Below are 22339 nucleotides of genomic sequence, written 5' to 3' on the forward strand. Positions count from 1 at the left end.
GAGCACACCAGCGAACAAGAGGAGGGGGGAATGGGTCTGTGAATGGAGAGGGAAGGGGGTAGAGAGCTGGAGGAAAGGTGGCAGAAGGATGTGGAAGAGTGAGAGAACGGGGAGTAGGCCAACTGAAACCTGGGCAGTCGATGCTAATGCCATCTGGTTGGAGAGTGCCCTGATGGAATATTAGGTGTTGCTCCTCAAATTTACGGGTGGCCTTGGTTTGACAGTTCATGAGAACACGTCAGGGTGGGAATGGGGTGAAGAATTCAAATGGTTGACCACTGGGAGATCCCTGTCATTGAATCGAAGGTGCTCAGTGAAGCGATCTTCCAGTCTATATCCAGTTTCTCCGATGTAGAGGAGACCACAAAGGGAGCACTGAATGCATTAGATGACTCCTGCAGATTCACAAGTGGAGCATTGCTTCCCTTGGAAGCACTGTTTGGGGCCCTGAACAGTGGTGATGGAGGGGTGGGCGCAAGTGTGGCACTTTGTGCGGCTCCAGGGGATGGTGCCATAAGGGGCGATCAGAGGGAAGGGATAAGTGGGTAAGGGAGCGGTCATTGTGGAAGGTGAAGAGGGGAAGATGTGATCATGTTACATGTGACAGAAATTACGGAGGATAGTGTGTTGAATGTAGAGGATGGTGGGGTGGTAGGTGAGGACAAGGAGAATCCTGTATTTGCTGCAGGGGGGTCAGAGCAGATTTGCAGGAAGTGCAGGAGATGGATTGATGCATAGTTCCTACTTCCAGGTAAGTGATGGCACAGGTAGACAGTGAGGTGAGAGGGGTGTTTGGCACACAGTCAGGGCATTGAGAAAAGGAATTCAACACAATCTGCTCAAAGAACTCAGCAGGTGGATCCGCCTCAGTGGGAGGAAAACAGTCAAAGCTATGGGCCAGAACCTTCCACCAGGACAGAGGGTGGAGGAAAGAGAGAGCACCATGTTGACTATCCTTTTGCCCTCACAGTTGCTGCTCGAGCCACTGAGTTCCTCCAGCAGATGGCGTTAAGATTCAGGTCCCAGCATTGGTGTATCTTAATTGAGTATAGGAGCCGGAAGATCATCTTGCAACTGTACAGGGCAGTGGTGAGGCAACACTTGGAGTGAATGTGTAGAGTTTAGGTCACCCAGCTGCAGGAAAGATGTCATTAAATTGGGTGCAAAATGGATTCACAAAGATGTTACTGGGACTTAAGGAGCAGCTGCATGGGCTGGGACTAATCATTGCAACTGGAAAGCAGCAGGAGACAGAAAGACCACCAAATACTGTATGCTACTTCAATTTTTCTTGCCTTAACTGCAATATTTCTCTATCCTTTAATATTTACCATCTATCTTGCATTTGTGCCATTGCAGTTGGAGTATTTTATTTACCTGTGTGGATGCAGCAAGTAGGAATTTCAGGAAGGCAGTTAGTGTAGCAGTTAGCGGAATGCTTTTACAGCGCCACCAGCGATCGGGACTGGGGTTCGAATCCCGTGCTGTCTGTAAGGAGTTGGGATGTTCTCCCTGTGTCTGCATGAGTGTTCCGGTTTCCTCCCACTATTCAAAGAATGTACCGGTGTGGTAGGTGAATTGGCTATAATTGGGCGGCATGGGCCTGTGGGCCGAAAGGGCCTGTTAGCATGCTGTATGTCTACATTTAAAATTTAAATTTGTACATTGTACTCATGTATATGACAATAACCTCTCATTGAACATGGAGACATCTACCCCACTCCCAGCTTCCCCTGCTTCATGGGAAACAGACCCCAGCCCCTCCAGACAGTCGTAACCAAGATCTAAACTTGGCAACGTCCTGGTGAATCATCTCTGCGCTCACTTCAATTCGGTTCTCATCTGTTCTGCTCTCTTCAGACGTTGCGCACAGAACTCCAGCAATGGCCCAACCAATGGTTTATAAGGAACAACTTAAGGTCCCTTACACTTTTACTCAAAGCCCAGTTAATGAAGGTAGGTATTGCTCATGCCTTCTTCACCACCTCATCTACCTATGTTGCCACCTTCAGGGATTCTTGGACATTCTCCAGGGTCCTTCTGTCCTCGATGCACATTAGGGCTTTTCAATCACACTGTGAATTCTACACTTATTGGTCCAGTTTGCCAACTTGTTTTGTATCTTTTCAAGAGAACCTGTGTGCCGTTACCATTCAAAAGAGGCTGGAGAGACTGAGATAGAAGCAGGGGTGAGTAAGGATGAGGATGTGGTTAGCTTGAAGACAGGAGTTGTGAGGAGGAGTGGGGTGTGTTCAGAAGCGCAATAGGTAGCTGCCAGCCCTCACCATAGTGTCTCTGCTGTTTGTAGCCGTTCCTGTGCATCGGCCAATGATCTTGTCGATACACTTCTTGTGAATTGCAGCATTACATTCTGTAAAAGAGGAGGGAGACAAAGGAATTAGCTGGGGGTGGAAGGGGAGAGAGGTGCCCAGGGACAGAGCAGCAGGGGAAGGGGCAGGGGGGGCGAGGGTGGGATGGGGGGGTCAAAGGGTAGGGTGGTCAGAGGGAAGGGCGGGGGGTGGCAGAAATAGGGATGGGGGCAGAGGGAGGGACAGAGGGGAGAGGAAGGGTGAGGTTGGGATGGAGAGGAGAAGTAGGGATGGAGGAGCAGAGGGAGGGATGGAGGGGTGAGGTAGGGACAGAGGGCCAAAGGTGGGACAGAGGGAGAGGGGGAGAGGAAGGGGATAGGTAGAGATGGAAGGGAGAGGGAGGGAAGGAGGGGAGAGGAAGGGGATAGGTAGAGATGGAAAGGAGAGGGAGAGACAGAATGGAGAGGTAAGTGGCATGGGCTCAGAGGGAGGTGGGAGGCTGGTGTTGGAGGGAGCATTAGGCAGAGGGTGGGAGATGGGAGTGGAGCACTGGGAGGGAGTACTCACGTCGGCACTGATAGCCCTGCTTGTTCAGCCCCCTGTGGACGAAAGTTCACACTTAGCAGGATGTTCAACAAAGGACTATCCATCACCCTGCCATCTCCCTGCTCCCCTGTCCCCACCCTGCTCCCACTGCCTGCTGGTCCCAGTCACATTCTCATCTTGGGCAGTTCTGGATGCATGGCTGGCCTGGTTTCAGATTGTTCTGGAAAGGGTTTGCAGAAGCAGAGTGTGCTGCAGCACGCCGTGGGGTCAGCTATTTCCCCCCCCCCCTCCACTTCCAGCCCCTCATCTTGGTGAGTTCTTGGATCGGGGGTGGGTGATGGTGTGACCCCCTTGCTGCCCTCCACATCCCTCCATTCTATTGCCTCTCTCTAGCCCACTTCCTCACCAGACAAAGTCCCGGCACACGGAGCAGAAGGTTGGCTGTCGAAAGAAGGTGGCGGTGAACTCATGGTTCTTGATGTAGTGGATCTTTGCTTGCTTGAAGGCCCCTCTTCTGCGGTTCAGAGTCACGGCTCCATCCTCCTCCCTGACACCTTGGTGGCAATCTGTGTTGACACGGCACCATGGTTAGTCACATGGCCTCCCCCAGGGGACTGGGAACAAGCTCACTGCACACATAGTAGGTGAAGCAAATCACAATAATTTCCGAGAGTAGACAATTCTAGAAGTGGAATTAGAGGACATGAAACCAGAGATAATGTCCTGACATGGACAGAAACTGGGTGGCAGGCAGGATGCAGACATAGTCCTTTTCAGACAGGCAAGAGGGGTACCACAGGGTTTAGTGCTGGGAACCCAGCTAAGTACAATATATTTTGATGGTCAAGGTCACACATGTCAAACCCTGGCCCGCGGGCCAAATTTGACCCGCGATATAATTATATTTGGCCCGCAAGATCATATTAAATATATATTAGAGTTGGCCCGCTGGCCGCCGCGCCAGTATAGCGCATGCACACTGAAGGTGAAAATGAAGACGCTGGAGGTGTGGAGGGATCTCAGAGTCTCGAATCCCGGGAATCGGAGCGCCGCACTCAGCCCGCCCGGCTCCTGGACACACAGACACGGCTGGAGTTGGGGACCATCCTCGCTGGGTCTGTGCTTCAGCGGCGACGCCGGACCGAACGTCTTGTTGGCGATGCCTTCCCCCTCACTCCGTGCGCGGCGGACCCTGCCTCCCGCTCCTTTTGTTGGAGACGAGCCCAGCGCCGTGAGATCGCAGTTTAATCCCTCTCCAACCATGGGAGGGGGGTGGGAGCAACGCGCTCTTCTCAGCCAATTCCTCCACCGCCCCGGACGATGGCGTTTCAACGGGGGGTTTGGGTGCCTTCGTCAGGCAACCGACCTGTTGGTCCAAGACAAGGGGAGAGCGTACAAACTCCACACAGACAGCACCTGAACTCGGGTGAACATGGAGCTGCGACCCCACATTCCACATCAGGACTGTGTGTAAGATTGGGAGCAGTGAGACGGAAGCTTATTTTGTTCCTGTGATTTAAGCCTTTCTTGGGGTGGGGGGAGGGGTTCCTTCTCTGACCACTTGCCTAACAATTAACCTAATCAGATGTGGAGTTACCACAATACAACAGTTCTCAACCATTTTCTTTCCACTCGCGTCCCTGTGCCATTGGTGCTCTGTGATTAGTAAGGGATTGCTTAAGGTGGTCTGTGGGTGGGAAGAAAAAGTTTGAAGACCACTGCTTTAATCATCCCTCATTGACTCGTCAGGTGCACGGTTTCAGAACGCTAAAGGAAATGGGCCAATGACAATTTTTCTCAAGCAAAATATTTCAGTAACAATTGGGTCGAGAGCAGTGATTCTCACCCTTTCCTTCCCACTCACATCCCACCTTAAGCAATCCCTTACTAATTACAGAGTTCCGATGGCATAGGGCACACATGTCAAAATCTGGCCCGCGGGCCAAATATAATTATATTTGGCCCGCAAGATCATTTCAAAAATGTATTAGAGGTGGCCTGCTGGCCGCCGCGCCAGTATAGCGCATGCACAGTAATACAACAAATCCCAGAATGCATTGGCGTCAGCCTGCTAATCGCCCCCACCTCCTCTGTTTACGTTGCAGGGTCTCACCGTGGACTCTGGTTTTGGGGCCTGGCCGGTGTCAGGGGAAGCCAAGACCACTTCCCAGAGCTCGGAACTGGAGGCCTCGGGCCTGACCTTGCCAGGACCGTTGCCCACTCCCCCTTCCTGCCGCAGGCCGATCCGCGACTCACGGTGATGGGGCCGCTGATCCGCCGAGATGCCGCCCTGCAGCGAGAGCCGATGCCCCCGCACTGTCGTTGTCCAACCCGATCGCCCGCAAACCCCGCCCTCCCGCACACAGGCCTGAGTAAGTATTAGGAACTTTAATCTCAGGATAAAATGATCTTCCAATAGTTTCATGTCACAGTGATAAATATATTCCTGGTTAAAAATGGTCCTGCACCTAGATACAAGCTCATTAGGCATAAAACTTGAAAAGTGTGTAAATCAAAGGATATCTGTACCAATGGAAAAAGGGCATGGCAAATAACCCTGCTAGAGTTCATGCCCACAATCAGTCACCCATTTGATTGTTTCAGGAATCATGTTATTCTCCCACATTCTCAATAGCCCTCAGATTTTACTATTCGACAGCACACTAGCAACATTTGACAAATCCTCTATAGAGAAATATTATTTATTGAATATTTTATTTCTCATTTGTTAATGCTTCTGGAAAGAGTTTATCCAAAACTATTATTAAACATTTATTTTAATAAGAAAAAGTTTAACATTACATATGTTGAAAGAAGAGAAAACATGCAGATGTTGAAACTTTTCTTTTTTTTTTAAACTTTATTTAAGATTTTATAACATGAATAACATATAGGATTACATTTAAAAAAAATTAAGAATAAAATAATAAAATTACAATACAGTATCAGTAATCTAAATAAACTATTCCCTCCCCAATAATTATTACACATTAATAACCCAACTCAAATTAGTCCAACCCCCCCTTTCCCCCCAAAATAAAGAGTGAAGAATTAATAAAGTTAATAATATATGTGAGAAAAAAAACCCACTTACAAAAAAAACAAAAACATAACCGATTAAAATACTAACAAAAAGAAAAGTAATTAATACTAAGATATCAGACTTAAAAAACATATTTAAATCAAACTTAAATGCATATATTTAACAAACGGAGTTAAGATGAAACATATATTTAACTCAAACTTAATATAAAAAATTGTCTATCTCATTGTCGATCCTTGCATCTGATGAGATAGACAACAGACTCGCCAAGGCAAATAGCGCCTTTGGAAGACTACACAAAAGAGTCTGGAAAAACAACCAACTGAAAAACCTCACAAAGATAAGCGTATACAGAGCTGTTGTCATACCCACACTCCTGTTCGGCTCCGAATCATGGGTCCTCTACCGGCATCACCTACGGCTCCTAGAACGCTTCCACCAGCGTTGTCTCCGCTCCATCCTCAACATCCATTGGAGCGCTTACACCCCTAACGTCGAAGTACTCGAGATGGCAGAGGTCGACAGCATCGAGTCCACGCTGCTGAAGATCCAGCTGCGCTGGATGGGTCACGTCTCCAGAATGGAGGACCATCGCCTTCCCAAGATCGTGTTATATGGCGAGCTCTCCACTGGCCACCGTGACAGAGGTGCACCAAAGAAAAGGTACAAGGACTGCCTAAAGAAATCTCTTGGTGCCTGCCACATTGACCACCGCCAGTGGGCTGATAACGCCTCAAACCGTGCATCTTGGCGCCTCACAGTTTGGCGGGCAGCAACCTCCTTTGAAGAAGACCGCAGAGCCCACCTCACTGACAAAAGGCAAAGGAGGAAAAACCCAACACCCAACCCCAACCAACCAATTTTCCCTTGCAACCGCTGCAATCGTGTCTGCCTGTCCCGCATCGGACTTGTCAGCCACAAACGAGCCTGCAGCTGACGTGGACTTTTTACCCCCTCCATAAATCTTCGTCCGCGAAGCCAAGCCAAAGAATATAAAAAATTAGTAAAGTTAGTAATATTATCTATCAAAAATTCTTAAACAATAATCAATTCTTTAAAAAAAATTGTAGCATGAAAAAAAAGATGAAAAAAAGACTTTCTCTATAGAGATAAACCTTCACCAAATATCAACTAACTTCACATCTATCATCATATTAGTCACATAAACCACCATCTTAAAACAAAATTCAAACCTCATTAAGCATTGTACAATTCGAGGAGTCACGTGATGGAGTAGTGGCCGGACGGCGAACTCCAGCCCTCTCCAGAAAAGTCGGGAAAAACAAAGGAAAACACAAAGGCACAGAAATAAAAGTTACAGAAAAGTGAGTATAAAGGTGGAAAGAAGATGGCGACAAAAAAAGAAAAAACAAAATCAACGGTAAGAAGAGAGGAAGAGAAGACAACGGAGGAAAAAGGTGAAGGCCTTACCTGTCCGAAGAGGCCCGCTGCGGAGAGAGAAACCCGCTCCCTCAGGTCGGTAAATAATGGACTATAAAAATGGCTCGCTGAGCCGAGTAAAAGTGCGCAACCGCGCATGAAAAAAAACACACCGACGGGAGGGGTGACCAGCTGGGGAGTCGATCTCCACAGCCGGCAATGACAGCTGCAGAACACCTGCAGCAAGAAGAGACCACAGAAGACAATAGAAACAAGAAAGAAGAGAAGGAAAGGGCAACAAAGAAACAACAGATGGCCAACCCAGAGGAAGAAGAAGAGGAAGAGGAAGAGTACAGTGAAATAGAAGAAGAAAAGAAAGGCAAGATAAAGGAGGTACTTTCTCTTATTAAGGGATACATGGAGTCATTTAAAGAATGGCAAACACAGGAATTTAATGATTTAAGAAAAAGAATAAACAACACAGAAGAGAAAATGAATAAAATAGATATGACCTTAACAGAAATGGGAAAGAAAATGGACAAGATGAAAGAGCGGGAAGTAGCAGCAGAAATGGAGGTAGAAGACTTAAAAAAGAAATTGGAGGAATCTAATAAAAAAACTAAAGAGACACAAGAACTACTAGCTCAAAAAATAGATACAATGGAAAATTATAACAGAAGAAATAACATAAAGATAGTGGGCCTTAAGGAAGATGAAGAAGGCAAGAATATGAGAGAGTTTATAAAAGAGTGGATCCCTAAGACCCTAGGATGTCCAGAACTACAGCAAGAAATGGAAATAGAAAGGGCACATAGAGTATTGGCCTCTAAACCACAACCACAACAAAAACCAAGATCTATTGTAGTAAAATTCCTAAGATATACTACAAGAGAAAAGGTACTGGAGAAGACAATGGAAAAAGTAAGAGAGGGCAACAAACCACTGGAGTATAAAGGGCAAAAAATCTTCATTTATCCAGATATAAGTTTTGAACTCCTAAAGAAGAGAAAAGAGTTCAATACAGCAAAGGCGATTTTATGGAAGGAAGGGTATAAATTTATACTAAAGCATCCAGCGGTATTGAAAATATTTATTCCAGGACAACAAAACAGACTATTCTCGGATCCAGAAGAAGCACGAAAATTTGCAGAACAATTACAAAAATAGACTGAGGGAGGAAGACGGGTAATGAGAGTTAAAATGATCACGATTGATATGTATGTGGGTAAAGACAAAAATAGACTGAGGGATGAAGACGGGTAATGAGAGTAAAAATGATCACGATTGATATGTATGCGGGTAAAGAGGTATAAGAGTGAATAGAGACAATGTGCATACGTGAATGTATCTGTACTTAGAGGAAAATATAGATAGTATAGACAAGAATTAATAAGGGAAGGTAATGGAATAGAGAGAATAAGGAGGAAATTAAAAGAGTGACCTTTGTGACATATGAAAAGTGAAATCTTTTCTGGGGGGTGCTGGGTGGGGGGAAATAGTGGTCACTGCAAAATCAGTTGACGCTTGCGAGTGGATTCGCAAATCCAAATGGAGAGGGGAGATGTGGTTGTCCGACAAGGGATAAAGGACAACTCAGGAGGGGAAGGGGAGATTGGGGATAAAGAAGATAGAAATAGGAGAATAAGGAAAATGTTGGAGGTTGTAGGAATGTTGTCTTATAAAGAGTTGAAAATAAGAAAACAGAAATGGAAAAGGAGGAAAGGTAATGATGGAAAAACGGAAAGAGAAGATAAACAAAATATAAAAGGGCTATGCTGAACTATATGTCTTTAAATATTAATGGAATACATAACCAAATTAAAAGGAAGAAACTACTAAATTTAAATGAATAAATGTATTCCATTAGAAAAAATAACATATACGTTAAGAAATAATATTGAAATATTCGAATAAGTATGGGAGCCTTACATTAAATACAATAGCGAAAACCTACCGGGGACAAACATTACCTAAGTTGATGGAAGGAGAAGGAAAGAAAAGAAAGGACTCAGTAGAATTTCTGGTGTATTTTTGTTGAATGACTGGCTTAATGCAACCTAGATTGTATACCTAAAATGGATGAGAGGGGGGGTGGGGGGGTGGCTTGGGAGGAGGGAGTGGGGGGGGAGAAAAAGTCACTGTATATGTGTGAAAAAGAAATAGTGTATATCATGGCTAATGTGATTTATGGTGTGAAAAATAAAAATTTTTAAAAAAAGCATTGTACAATTCAATTTTAGTACTCTTCCACCATTTTTCCCTTTTACTCTTGAATAGTGTAAGGTAAAACATCATGAGATGGGAATGTGTAGGGAGTTACCCTGTACAAGGCTGTAACAAGAAGGGGAGGTGTCCTTGTACTCCTGTTAGGTAAAACATCATGAGATGGGAATGTACAGGGCTGTAACAAGATGTAAATGCATCCTTGTACTTACAAGATAAGAGAGACATTGATGGATTGAGAGGCAGGAAGCTAGCAGGGAAAGGATAGCAACAGTTTTAGTCATTGGACAAGTAATGATATGATGATGTTCTAAGCATGTATCCAAGGGTATAAAAAATCACCATTTTGCTGATAACGGCAGAATGCATTCTCCGACTAACATGGTTGGTCGCAAGTGTTACAATCCGGTAATAAAGAACAAAGAACCCTGATTTCGACTCAGCCTGGTGTTTGTCTCACTCATTCATGAACAAAGCAGACCTAACAATAGTTATCCAATAAAAGCTCCAATACCACATTTAAATATCCCCAATCATTACGTTAAAATTCAGATATCCAAATAATAAAAACACACCTACAACGAAATCTATATCTTCAACAAATGGAGCATAAACCACAAACAAAATTCAAGCCTCATTAAGAATTGTACAATTCAATTTATAACTTTCACCATTATTCCCTTCGTTCTATAACTAAAATAGCAAAATAATATACACCAGAATTACCACTCCTTTCACCTTAAAGTTAAGAAAAAATATTAAAAACAACTTATCCATCCCATTCACAATTAAATTTCAGATATTCCTTATCTACTGAATAAACTTTACAAAAAAAAACCAGATCAATTTTTAGTTTTTTAAACAATCAAATACTTTCTTAAGCTTTTTTTTATATTTAAACAAAAAAAAACCCCTTCACTCTTTAATCTAATAATACAAAAAAAAAGGAAAAAAAACGGGTAGGAGGTTAAAAATACCCCCTCCCGTCCAAACCGCGCAATGCGGTAACTCCCAAAAAAAAATGGGTGTGAGATAACTCACATGTAGCAGATGACTTTCAGGAAATAGTGCCTATCCAGTTCTCTCCCCCAACTCTCACTTCATCTTAAACTAACATCATCATTATTTAATATCCCTTTTTTTTAAAAAAAACATTAGAAAAAAAAAGGACAACTCTTCTTTTAATCAGCTCCAACTGCCGAGTCATCATTACAACCATTCCTTCTTGGAGCACGGCTCTTTTCTTCCATCTCTTGTCTCCTTAGAGATCGCGGCGGACTATGTCTCTGTTGAAACTGAGTAATTGGCAGCTCTTGAGCAAATGCTATAGCTTCCTTTGGAGAATCAAAGAACTTTGGTTGGTAACCATCTTGAAAAACCTTCAAAACAGCTGGATATCTAAAAGTTGCCTTGTAACCTTTCTTCCACAACAACTCTTTAGCAGGATTGAATTCCTGTCATTGGAACATAACTTCTTGACTCAAATCCGCATAGAAGAAAACTCGATTATTTTGAATCATCAAGGGTGATTTTCTCTGTTGTGCATTTCTAATAGCCACTCGTAAAATTATTTCTCTCTCGTAATAATTCAAACAACGAACCAAAACAGGTCTTGGACTTTGACCTGAAATAGGTCTTCTACGCAAGGCTCTGTGAGCACGTTCCAGTATTATACCTTCCGGGAAATGTTCTTGACCCAGCACCTGCGGAATCCATTCAGTAAAAAATTTTCTTGGGTCTGGTCCCTCCATACCTTCTTGTTGAAAATTTTCAATAAATATTTAGTTCGGCCCTCGACTTAGTCCAAGTTTTTAATTTTGGCCCTCCGTGAATTTGAGTTTGACACCCCTGGTCTAGATGAAAGAATTTTGCATAATATCCCTATGTTTGCGGGTGACATTGAGCTTGTGGGAAGATTCCGAGAGGCTGCAAGGTGACTTGGTCAGGAGGGTGGGCAAACGTACAACTGAGCAAAATGTGAAGTTATTTATCTTGATCGCAATAACAGGAAGACAGATTGAATGTTGGAAAGTGCACGGTCATGCACTTCGGTAGAAAAAAAAAACAAGCAAACTATTTTTTAAATGGGGAGAAAATTGAAAAAACCCAGATGCAAAGGGACCTGGAGTCCTTGTGCAGGATACCCTGAAGGTAAACTTGCAGGTTGAGTCGGTGGTGAAGAAGGCAAATACAATGTTGGCATTCATTTCAAGAAGAATAGAATATAAGAGCAGGGAAATGATGTTGATGCTTCATAAGGCACAGATGAAACCTTACTTGGAGTATTGGCCTCCTCATTTAAGACAAGATGCTCTGATGTTGGAGAGCATTCAAAGGAGGTTCCCATGGTTGCTTCAGGAATGAAAGGGTTATCTTATGAGGAGGGTTTTGACAGCTCTTGGCCTGTATTCATTGGAATTTAGGAAAATGAAGGGGGACTCTCATTTAAACATTTCTAATGTTGAAAAACATGGGCAGAGTAGATGTAGGAAGGTTGTTTCCCATTGTGGGAGAGTCTAGGACAGGTGGACAACCAACGGCCCGAAGGCCGGATCCCGCCTGCAATCCAAATTTATCAGGCCTGCAACCCAATGCAAAAGTACCATGTGCACCCGGCTTGTTGATACAAGTACAAGGCACTCCCCGGGTTATGAACAAGTTCCATTCCTATGTCTGTCCTTAGATCAAATTTGTATGCAAGTCGGAACAGATTGTAAATGCATTAAAACATGCCCAGGTACCGATCTCCTGGTGAATGCAAGCAAAGAGCAGTTCCTACCTGTCACACTTTCCTATCCATTTAAAACACTCTGGTCCCCTGCTCACTTTGTAAAAATGACCCTGTACTGCTTTTAGTCCAGGGTCAACCAGAAACGACCAGACTTTATATAATAGTTTTAATGCCGTGTCGTTCTTGGAACTAAAATGCCCATACTCCCCCATACCTGTGTCCAGGAGATGACTAGGCACATGGCACAGTGCAAATGGTCTGACATTTACAGATCTATGTTGCTCATGAAAGTGATACACAGGATGATAAAACTGCAATGCAGAAATGAGTAGCAGGTCGGTTTCATCTGCTTTTTAAAAGCCAGAACCCGATAACTAAAACCGGATTAATACCGTTTCAGGTGAAATGTTATTTTAACTCTTTCATATTGCTAAATAAATTGGTTTACTATAAGTTTTATTTGTGAGATAACATTATGTGCATGTGTGAATTGGGGAAGAGTTTGTTCAAACGACAAGTTGTCGGTAAGTCAGACGTTTATAACCCGGGGACAATCCTGTATGGTAGCATCAGTGCGGCCTGCCGTTCAACCACTGACACACCATCCGGCCCATGCATGGTAAGAAAGTTGCCCAGCCCTAGTCTAGGACAAGGGGGCACAACATAATTGAGGGTGCCTGCTTAAAACAGAGGTGTGTAGGAATTTTTGCAGCCAAGGAGTGGCATATCTGTGGACTGTGTGGCCACAAGCGGTTGTGGAGGCCAGGGCATTGGGTGTATTTAAGGCAGAGATTGGTAGATTCTTGATTAGCCAGGGCATCAGTTATGGGGAGATGGCCGGGCAGTGAGGCTGAGTGGGGAAAAGGATCAGCTCTTGATTAAATGGTGGGGCAGAAACGATGGACTCAATGGCCTATTTAGAGTTGTGGTCTAAATAGTTTCCTCCCATTCGTCAAAACATACTGGCGGCACAAGCTCTTAGGCCAGAAGGGCTGGTTACCAAGCTATATATCTAAAAAAAATTTTAATTCGGGAAAAGAGAGGTGCAATGAGACCTGGAGGGTGAGAAAAGCCACAGGATTCAAACTCCTACACTAAGTGTGCCATCGTTCAAAAATTATCACAGCTAGAGATTTTGAATATGGAAACAGGAAGGTCTCACTGCAGCTACATAGCGCCTTAGTGAGGTCACATCTAGAGTGTCTTTCACAGTTTTGGTCTCCTCATCTGAGGGAGGACATTCTTGCTATTGGGAGTACAGTGAGGGTTCACCAGATTGATCCATGGGACGGCAGGACTAGCCAGGATAAGCCAAGGTTATGCTCATTGGAACTTGGGAAAATGAGGGGGCGATCTGATGGAGACAAATAAAACTCTGACAAGACCAAGCACGTGGGATTCAGGAAGAATGATTTTAATACTGGATAAGGCCTGAACAAGAAGTTACAATTTTAGGAAAAGCCATTTCGGACTGAGTTGTGTAATTCCTTTCCACAGACATTTGTTGAGGTCTGAGACATATTCAAAAAGGAGTTGGGTATGGCCCTTGGGGTAAAAGGGATGAAGTGCCATGTAGGCAATGCATGAATAGGGTACTGAGATCACAAGTTCAGCCATGATTGTATCATAGAACATAGAACACTGCAGCACGGTACAGAACCCTTCAGCCCTTGATGTTGTGCTGACCTATATTCTTTTCTTTCTTTACCTACCGAAAAAAAATCAGAACTCTTTTCTTTCTTGTAACCCTCTATTTTCCTTTCATCTGTGCACCTAAAGGTCTTTTAAATCCTCCTATTGTTACAGCCTCTACTAGCACCCTAGCAAGGCATTCCAGGCACCCACAACACTGTTTAAAAAACTTACCCCTGACATCTTCCCCTAAACTTTCCTCCCCTCATCTTGTACAGATGTTCTCTGGTGTTTGCTACTCCCACCCTGGGAAACAGGCACTGGCTGTCTACTTTAACTATGCCTCTCATAATCTTGGAGACCTCTGTTGTGATTGTGGTTTAAAGGCCAATGCTCTATGTGCCCTTTCTATTTCCATTTCTTGCTGTAGTTCTGGATCCTAGGGATCCAATCTTTTATAAACTCTCTCATATTCTTGCCTTCTTCATCTTCCTTAAGGCCCACTATCTTTATGTTATTTCTTCTGTTATAATTTTCCATTATATCTATTTTCTGAGCTAACAGTTCTTGTGTCTCTTTAACTTTTTTATTAGATTCCTCTAATTTCTTTTTTAAGTCCTCTACCTCCATTTCTACTGCTGCTTCTCGTTCTTGCACCTTGTCCATTCTTTTTCCCATTTCTGATAAGGTCATATCTATTTTATTCATTTTCTCTTCTGTATTGTTTATTCTTCTTCTTAAATCATTAAATTCTTGCACTCGCCATTCTTTAAATGACTCCATGTATTCTTTAATAAGAGAAAGTATATCCTTTATCTTGCCTTTCCCTTCTTCTATTTCACTGTACTCTTCCTCTTCCTCTTCTTCTTCCTCTGGGTTGGCCATCTGTTGTTTCTTTGTTGCCCTTTTCTTCTCTTCTTTCTTGTTTTCGTTGTCTTCTATGTTCTCCTCTTGCTGCAGGTGTTCTGCAGCTGTCGTTGCCGGCTGTGGAGATCGACTCCCCAGCTGGTCACCCCTCCCGTCGGTGTGTTTTTTTGCATGCGCGGTTGCGCACTTTTACTCGGCTCAGCGAGCCATTTTTATAGTCCATTATTTACCGACCTGAGGGAGCGGGTTTCTCTCTCCGCAGCGGGCCTCTTCGGACAGGTAAGGCCTTCACCTTTTTCCTCCGTTGTCTTCTCTTCCTCTCTTCTTACCGTTGGTTTCGACTTTTCTTTTTTCGTCGCCATCTTCTTTCCACCTTTATATTCACTTTACTTTGATTTTTATTTCTGTGCCTTTGTGTTTTGCTTTGTTTTTTCTGACTTTTCTGGAGAGGGCTGGAGTTCACCGTCCGGCCACTACTCCATCACGTGACTCCCTCGAGACCTCTGTTAAGTTACCTCTCATTCTTCTTAGCTCCAAAGAGAAAAGCCCCAGCTCTGCTAACCTTGTCTCTTCAGACTCCTTCTCCAATCCAGCCAACATCTGGTAAATCTCTTCTGCACCCTCTCCATAGCTTCCACATTGAATGGTGGTACAGGTTCGAAGGGCAGAATGTCCTTCTGTTTCTATTTCAGAGAGAGGGGAGAGGGGGAGCAACTGAAGGGGGTTGTGAGAAAAAAAACATTTCCCACAGAAAGTGGTCCATGTCTGGAAGGAGGAAACTGAAAGTGGGTGTAATGTAGTCATTCAAGACACGGAGAGATCGAAGGGCAGGAAATGTATGGGATGACATGGACCTAATAGCTCAGAATGTCAGCAGGGCCTGCCTGGAAAGGTGGGCCAAAGGGACAATTATAAGGTGTAAGACAATGTGACCAAAACCAAGGTCTGATTCAAGCACTCACACAGTCACCAGGGGAACCAGTCAGTCTGGTTGAACAACTTGTTGTAAAGGCCAGGAGGTATAGTGAAATGCCACTTAGTTATTGTATTCATTGTCAATCAACAACAGAGTTATCCAAAATAATTCAGTTTTAAACACACCCTTACAATGGTAAATACAGGCAGTCAGAGCCAAGACCTACACAGTGGTCAGTACAGGCAGTCATGAAAGGAGTGATCACTGTATTGGGAGTAGGCCCTCAAACAGCCCTAGGGACACTGAGGAGCAATTAAGTAGCTAGAAATTGGAATGGAGCAGAAATAACAGGGTTGATGTTATGGGAGACTTCAACTTCCTCAATATCGACTGGCACCTCCTCACTACAAGAGGGATAGAATTTGTCTGGTGTGTCCAAGGATTCCTGATGCAGTATGTGGACCAGCTGCTGAGAGGTGAGGCCATACTGAATCTAGTATTGGGTTATGAACCTGGTCACGAGGTGGACCTCATGGTGGGGGAGCATTTTATTGAAAATGATCATAAATTCAGCATAGATATGGACAAGGATAAATGCAGACAAATGATAAAGTGTTTAATTGGGGAAGGGCTAATTATGATTGGATGAGGCAGGAACTGGGGAGAGAAAATTGGGAACAGATGTTCTTGGAGAAAAGCAAAGAAGTAACGTGCAGGATGTTTCAGGTCCACTTCTTTGGATAGGTTTGTCCCACAAAGAAAAGATGGTAGGATAAGGGAACCGTGGTTGATAAAAAATAGTGAGGCTGCTAGTAAAGAGAAAGAAGGAAGGTTTAGGAAGCAAAAGTCATATGGTAGCCGGGAAGGAACTTAAGAAGGGATTTTGGAGAGTGAGAAGGGGGGATGAAAAGGCCTTGGCAAATAACATTATGTTCTATTCATATGTGAAGGACAGATGGATGGTGAGAGTGAAGGTAGGGCTGCTTAAGGATAAAGGAGGCAACATATGCTAGGATGCAGAGGAGATAGGGGAGGTCCTAAATGAATACTTTGCCCCAGTGTTCACTAGAGAGAGGGACGTTGGTCATTGTAGTAGTTTAGAACAAGTTTATGTGCTGGAGCATGTTGAGATTAAGAATGAGGAAGTGCTGGATCTTAAAAAAATTCGGATTGACAAGTCTCTATGCCTACTCGAGATAGACCACAGGTAATTACAGGAAGCAAGAGAAGAGATTGCTGGGGCATTGGCAATGATCTTTGTGAACTTCCTGACCACAGGGGAGGCATGTATGATAATGATGCGAGTAAAATAACTTTATTAGCTTCCCAAAGTGGGTGCTCTGTTACACAATTTACAAGACCTACAACAGGGTCTGTCTGCAAGAAAGCCCATATGCAGATGGGCACAATGGTTTGGCTTTTTTCCATTTTTACAGCCTATTCACGACTTTTGATATGACCCATAATCTCCTGGACAGCATGGCCATGGTTCCAACGTCTTTAGGTGCACTACTTAAAGAAAACAATTTCTTTAACAGACTCTAGTATTTTCCCATAAAAAGATTCATTTAAACCACTTTCTTGCGGCTAGTTTATAAAAAGAAAAGAAGCAAATCTTATGCTATAATCTATCAGAACGTTTAAAAATGGCAATAGGGAGAATCTTGGGAATTAGAGACCAGTGAGTTTTGTGCTTGTGGTGGACAAATGATTGGAGTGGTCTCTTTGGGACAGGATTTATGGAAGTATTCTCAGGCTTTGTGAAGGGACACAAGCCTAAGTGAGTTTTTGAGGAAGTGACAAAAGGAATTGATGAAGGTATAGTGGTAGATGTGGTGTACACGGATTTCAGAAAGGCATTTGACAAAGTTTCCCATGGTAGAATCATTCAGAAAGCTATGAGGCATGGGATTCATGCAACCTTAGCTGTGTGGATTCAGAATTGGCATGTTTGCTTTAGAAGTAGATGGAATGTATTCTGCCTTGAGAACAGTGACTGGTTGAGTTCTGCAGGGATCTATTCTGGACCACTGGTCTTCATGATTTTTATCAATTATCTGGATGAAGAAGCGGTGTCAGTATGTTTGTAGATGACATAAAGGTTGAAGGTGTTGCCGACTGTGCAGAAGGCTGTCATAGCTTACAGTAGGATATAGTCAAGATGCAGTGTTGGGCATAAAATTGGCAGATAGAGTTCAATCCTGATAAATGTGAAGTGATACATTTTGGATGGTCAAAGTTTAAAGAAAGAGTACACGGTTAATGTTCGGATACTTAACAATATGAAGGAAACTCAGGATTTTGGGGTCCAAATCCATTCACCATTCAAGGTTGCCGAGTGGATTAATAGGGTTAGTAAAGAAGGCCTATGGTATGTTGAGCTTCGTTCGTTGGGGGATTGAGTTCAAGAGCCGTGAGGCAATGTTGGAACTCTATAAAACTCTGGTTAAACCACACTTGGTCACCTCATTATAGGATGTAGAAACTTTGGAGGGACAAAGGAAATTTATCAGGATGATGTCTGGATTGGAGAAAGTGTCTTATAAGACAAGGTTAACAGAGGCTTTTCTCCTGTGGAGAGGTGACTTAATAGAGGTATACAAATTATGAGAGATATAGATAGGGTGGACAGCCAGCATCTTTTTCCAAGAAGGGGGTAGTAAACACCAGAAGGCATCTGTTCAAAGTGAAGGGAGGAAAGTTTAGGGGAGACATCAGGGATAAGTTTTTTTAAACAGTGTTGTGGGTGCCTTGAATGTATGGTCAGGGGTGGAGGTGGAGGCTGATACATAGGGGATATTTAAAACTCTTAGACAGGTACATGGATATAGGAAAAAATAGAGAGTAATGGGAGTTAGGGAGGGAAGGTTTAGTTTTTTTGAGTAGTTTTATATAGGTCAGCACAACATTGTGGGCCGAAGAGTCTGCACTGTGTTGGTATGCTCTATGTCCTATGTACCCTTCCACCAATGACCTGTGCTCCTCCCCCTGCCCCTTCATCCCTCCTCTCCTTCTCCTCCCCCCCCCACCCCCCACCTTGTAATTCAGGTGCATGCCTGCCTGTTTTTGCTTATACATGATGAACGGCCCAGGCCTGAAACTTCCTGTGGAGGCTGTGTCACCTGCTGAGTTTTTCCGTTACATTTGTGTATTGCCCTCGACCCCAGCATCTGCAGACTTTCTTGTCTAATTCCAGAAGCTTCTGCACTCAATTTTTATATTCCCTTGTCTGTCCAAAGGTTTTCGACATGGTTAGCGGAATGGTTACAGTTCCAATGACCTGCGTTCGAATCCGGCTACTGTCTGTAAGGAGTTATACGTTCTCCCCGTGTCTGCGTGGGTTTACTCTGGGAAGTCTGGTTTCCACCCACCCTTCAAAATGTACAGAATTTGTAGGTTACAATGGGCGACATGGGCTCGTGGTCTGGGGCCTGTAACTGTGCTCTATATTTACATTAAATTAAATTAATATAGAACAGTACACACAAGAACAGGCCCTTTAGCCCATATGTCTGTGCTGAACACGATCCCCAAGTTAAACTATAACAGCTGTTTGTCCTGATAGCTGTTTCACCATCCCCTTCGCTCTCATGTTTGTCTAGAAACCTCTTAAACACTGCTGTTGTATCACCTTCCACCTCCACTTCTGGCAGATTGCAGCAGGTACTCACCACTCTCTGTGGAAAACAGTTGGCCTACATGAACTGTGCTTTAAACAGTTTACAAGAAAGACATAGAGTGTAACACTGATGCAAAGCAGTCATCCAGTATTTCGCCCATTTCCTCTGACTCCAAGCATAGCCTCCTTCCTTTGTCCTTGAGTGGTTCTATCCTTGCCTTAGTTGTCCTCTTGTTTTTAATGCAAGTATGAAGTGCCTTGGGATTCTGTTTAATCTGTTTCATCAAGGATATATCATTGTTTTACCTCATGCCCTGCTTGAGCTCTTTCCAAAATTATATGTTTCTCTCCAGGACCCTGTCTGATTGTAGCCTCCTGAACCTTACATTAGGCTCTTTTTTCTGTTCGACTCAGTTCATGACCTTTCCCGTCATCCAGGGTTCTCTTCCCTTCCTTCGCAATGCAACATGCCAGTCCTGAACTCCAGTTCCTCCTTAAACAACTCCCACATGTCAGATAACAGATGTTCCCAGATTACTCCTCCAAGCTCCTGTCAACATTTGCCCTCCCCCAATCTGGTTTTTTTTTCTACAATGCCCAAGGATACCATTGTTCCTAAGATAAAGGAAGAGTGATCACTATTCCCCAAATGTTCTCCTACTGAAACTCCGATCACCTGGGTGGGCTCATTTGCCAATACCCAGTCTAGTGTGGTCCTCTTCCTCGCTGAACCGTCTACATGCTGCTTCTACAAACTATCCTGGACACACTTAACAAACTCTGCCCCATCTAAGTTTCTGGTGCTGACAACAGCCCAGTCAATATTGGGGGAATTAAAGCCTCGCATTGCTTTTGCAACATTCTGTGATCTGTCTACACATCTATTCATCCCTTGTGAAGACTATAATGTAGCTCTATCGGATTGTACCTTCCTTATTTCTCAACCTCACCCACACTGCTTCAGCAGGTCAGCTCACCATTTGGTCCTCTCTGAGCAATGTTCTCCCTGATTAGCAATGCTATACCTCCACCTCTTTTACCTCCTTCTCTACCACAAAACTTAGGAGTAGATAGTGATCAGGTTTCTGATCACGGCTGATATATTCTTCCTCTCAACCCATTCGCTTGGCTTCTCACCATAATCTTTGATGCCCTTACTCATCAAGACCCTATCAACCTCCACTTTAAATATTCCCAAAGACTTGGCCTCCAACAGCCATCTGAGGCAATGAATTCTGCAGATTCACCCCCACCCCTCTGGCTAAAGATGGTCTGTCAGTCTGTTTGGAGTAGAACTCTCTGCATTGCACTAGGTATTTCATGACAAAGAAATTTAAACATCCTTCCTGTAATGGGTTGACCAGATCTGCGCATGGTATTCCAGGTGCAATTCAACCAAAGATGTATACTAAAAACACAATGCTGGAGAAACTCAGCAGGTCCAATGGTGTACTTTAAGTAGCAAAGATAAAGATACATTACTAACTTTTCGGGCTTGAACTCTTCATCAAGGTATGAACAAAATGTAAGCAGGTGTCTGAATAAAATGATGGGGGGAGGGGTATGTGGAGGAGCACAGTCCCATAGGCAGGAGGTAAATAAATAGATGGATAAGGAAGGGAGGGCACGGCAGCAAGCAGTGTGAGGGGGGGGATGGCTCTGTGAATGGAGATGGAAAAGAACGGGGAGCTGGAGGAAAGAAAACAGAGGAATGGGGAAAAGAGGGAGAACGGGGAGTGGGCTAGCAGAAACCAGAAAAGTCGATGTTAATGCGATCCAGTTGGAGAATGCCCAGATGGAATATTAGGTGTTACAGGGACCTTGGTTTAACAGTATGAGGCCATGGACAGGCATGTCAGTGTGGAGTGGGTTTTATACTGCTTTGTATACTCTTCCCTGCCCAATGAAGCCAATCATTCACTGGTTGGTGTAGCAGTTCGCAGAATCTCTTACAGCATCAGACACCTAGGTTTGAATCTGCCCCTGCCTTTGAGGAGTTGGTACGTTGTCTGCGTCACTTTTCTCCTGGTGTTCTGGCTTCTTTACAATGATGCGTGGCCACATGGCTGTAATTGTGTGGCACGGGTTAGTGGGCCGGAAGGGCGTGTTACTGTGTTGAATCATTTTTTTCATCAACTTATCTACTTGCATGGTCACTTTCAAGGAGCTTTAGACCTGTGGACCCAGATCCCTTGGCACATCAAAACTTAAAGCCTGCCATTCATTGTATCCTCTCCCCTTGCATTTGACCTCGCGTGATGAAACAACTCACACTTGTCTGCATTAAATTCCTTTTGCCATTTCTCCGACCATATCTGTGACTAATCAACATCTGGTTGTATTCTTTGAGGGGCCTTTACATTGTGCACGACTTCATCAATCCTTATACATCTACACACTTACTAACTCACCCAACTACTTTTTTCATCCAAGCCATTTAACAGTAAAACCCCTGTTATCTGGAATTCACGAAACTGGCAAAGAAATCACAGAAAATAATTACTGTATATTTCAGTGGATAAGGTGACCTTCAGATAAGACGAGACAATTTCAGTCTGAATTTCATGGTTTTAGCTCATATCGGTGGTATAAAACAACCCCCAAACATAGCGGAACCATACATGTGTTGACTGAGCTTAACCAGTTTAAATTGTTTTTAAATCAAATTGTTATCATGGAGCCACTAGCAAAACGAAGAAAGTTAGAAGCAAGTTTTAAGTTAAAAGTCTCTAATGCAATGGATGGTAGGGAGAATGATTTATTGTGGGACATTGACTACGAAGTGGAAGTTGACTCACCAGATTCAGACTGGGAGCCGACTCAGACTGGGAGCTGTATGATGACAATGTAAACAGTGAGACTCCGGATGTGCTTGCTGAATTCCTTGCCTCAGATGATGAAGCTAGTGATTTTCAAGGATTGTAAATGTGTATGATGTGTTTTTTTAATTATTACAATTCTTTAAATGGTTTAGCACACACTGGTAATGGATTTAGTGCAAAATAAAAATTGTGTACACTACAGCAGCTTTTTTTAAAACATACCAGTGTGGCGATGGCCTGGCCATTCCCCT

At 43.7% G+C, this 22339-nt stretch overlaps 1 protein-coding gene across 3 annotated transcripts in view; it reads right to left on the minus strand.

Moving 5' to 3' along the window:
- LOC138764116 (protein kinase C delta type-like) overlaps positions 1 to 22339 on the minus strand; it is a 108946-nt gene that overhangs the window by 30830 nt on the left and 55777 nt on the right. For all 3 annotated transcript variants that reach the window (XM_069939518.1, XM_069939519.1, XM_069939520.1), the window contains 3 exons: positions 3262 to 3421; positions 2877 to 2908; positions 2286 to 2371 (listed from right to left, as the gene is read on the minus strand). In XM_069939518.1, the coding sequence (XP_069795619.1) occupies positions 2286 to 2371; positions 2877 to 2908; positions 3262 to 3421 (278 nt within the window). The remainder of the gene's footprint in view (positions 1 to 2285; positions 2372 to 2876; positions 2909 to 3261; positions 3422 to 22339) is intronic.

The sequence above is a fragment of the Narcine bancroftii genome, chromosome 5 (genome assembly GCF_036971445.1).
Source record: "Narcine bancroftii isolate sNarBan1 chromosome 5, sNarBan1.hap1, whole genome shotgun sequence".
NCBI classification, from domain to species: domain Eukaryota; kingdom Metazoa; phylum Chordata; class Chondrichthyes; order Torpediniformes; family Narcinidae; genus Narcine; species Narcine bancroftii.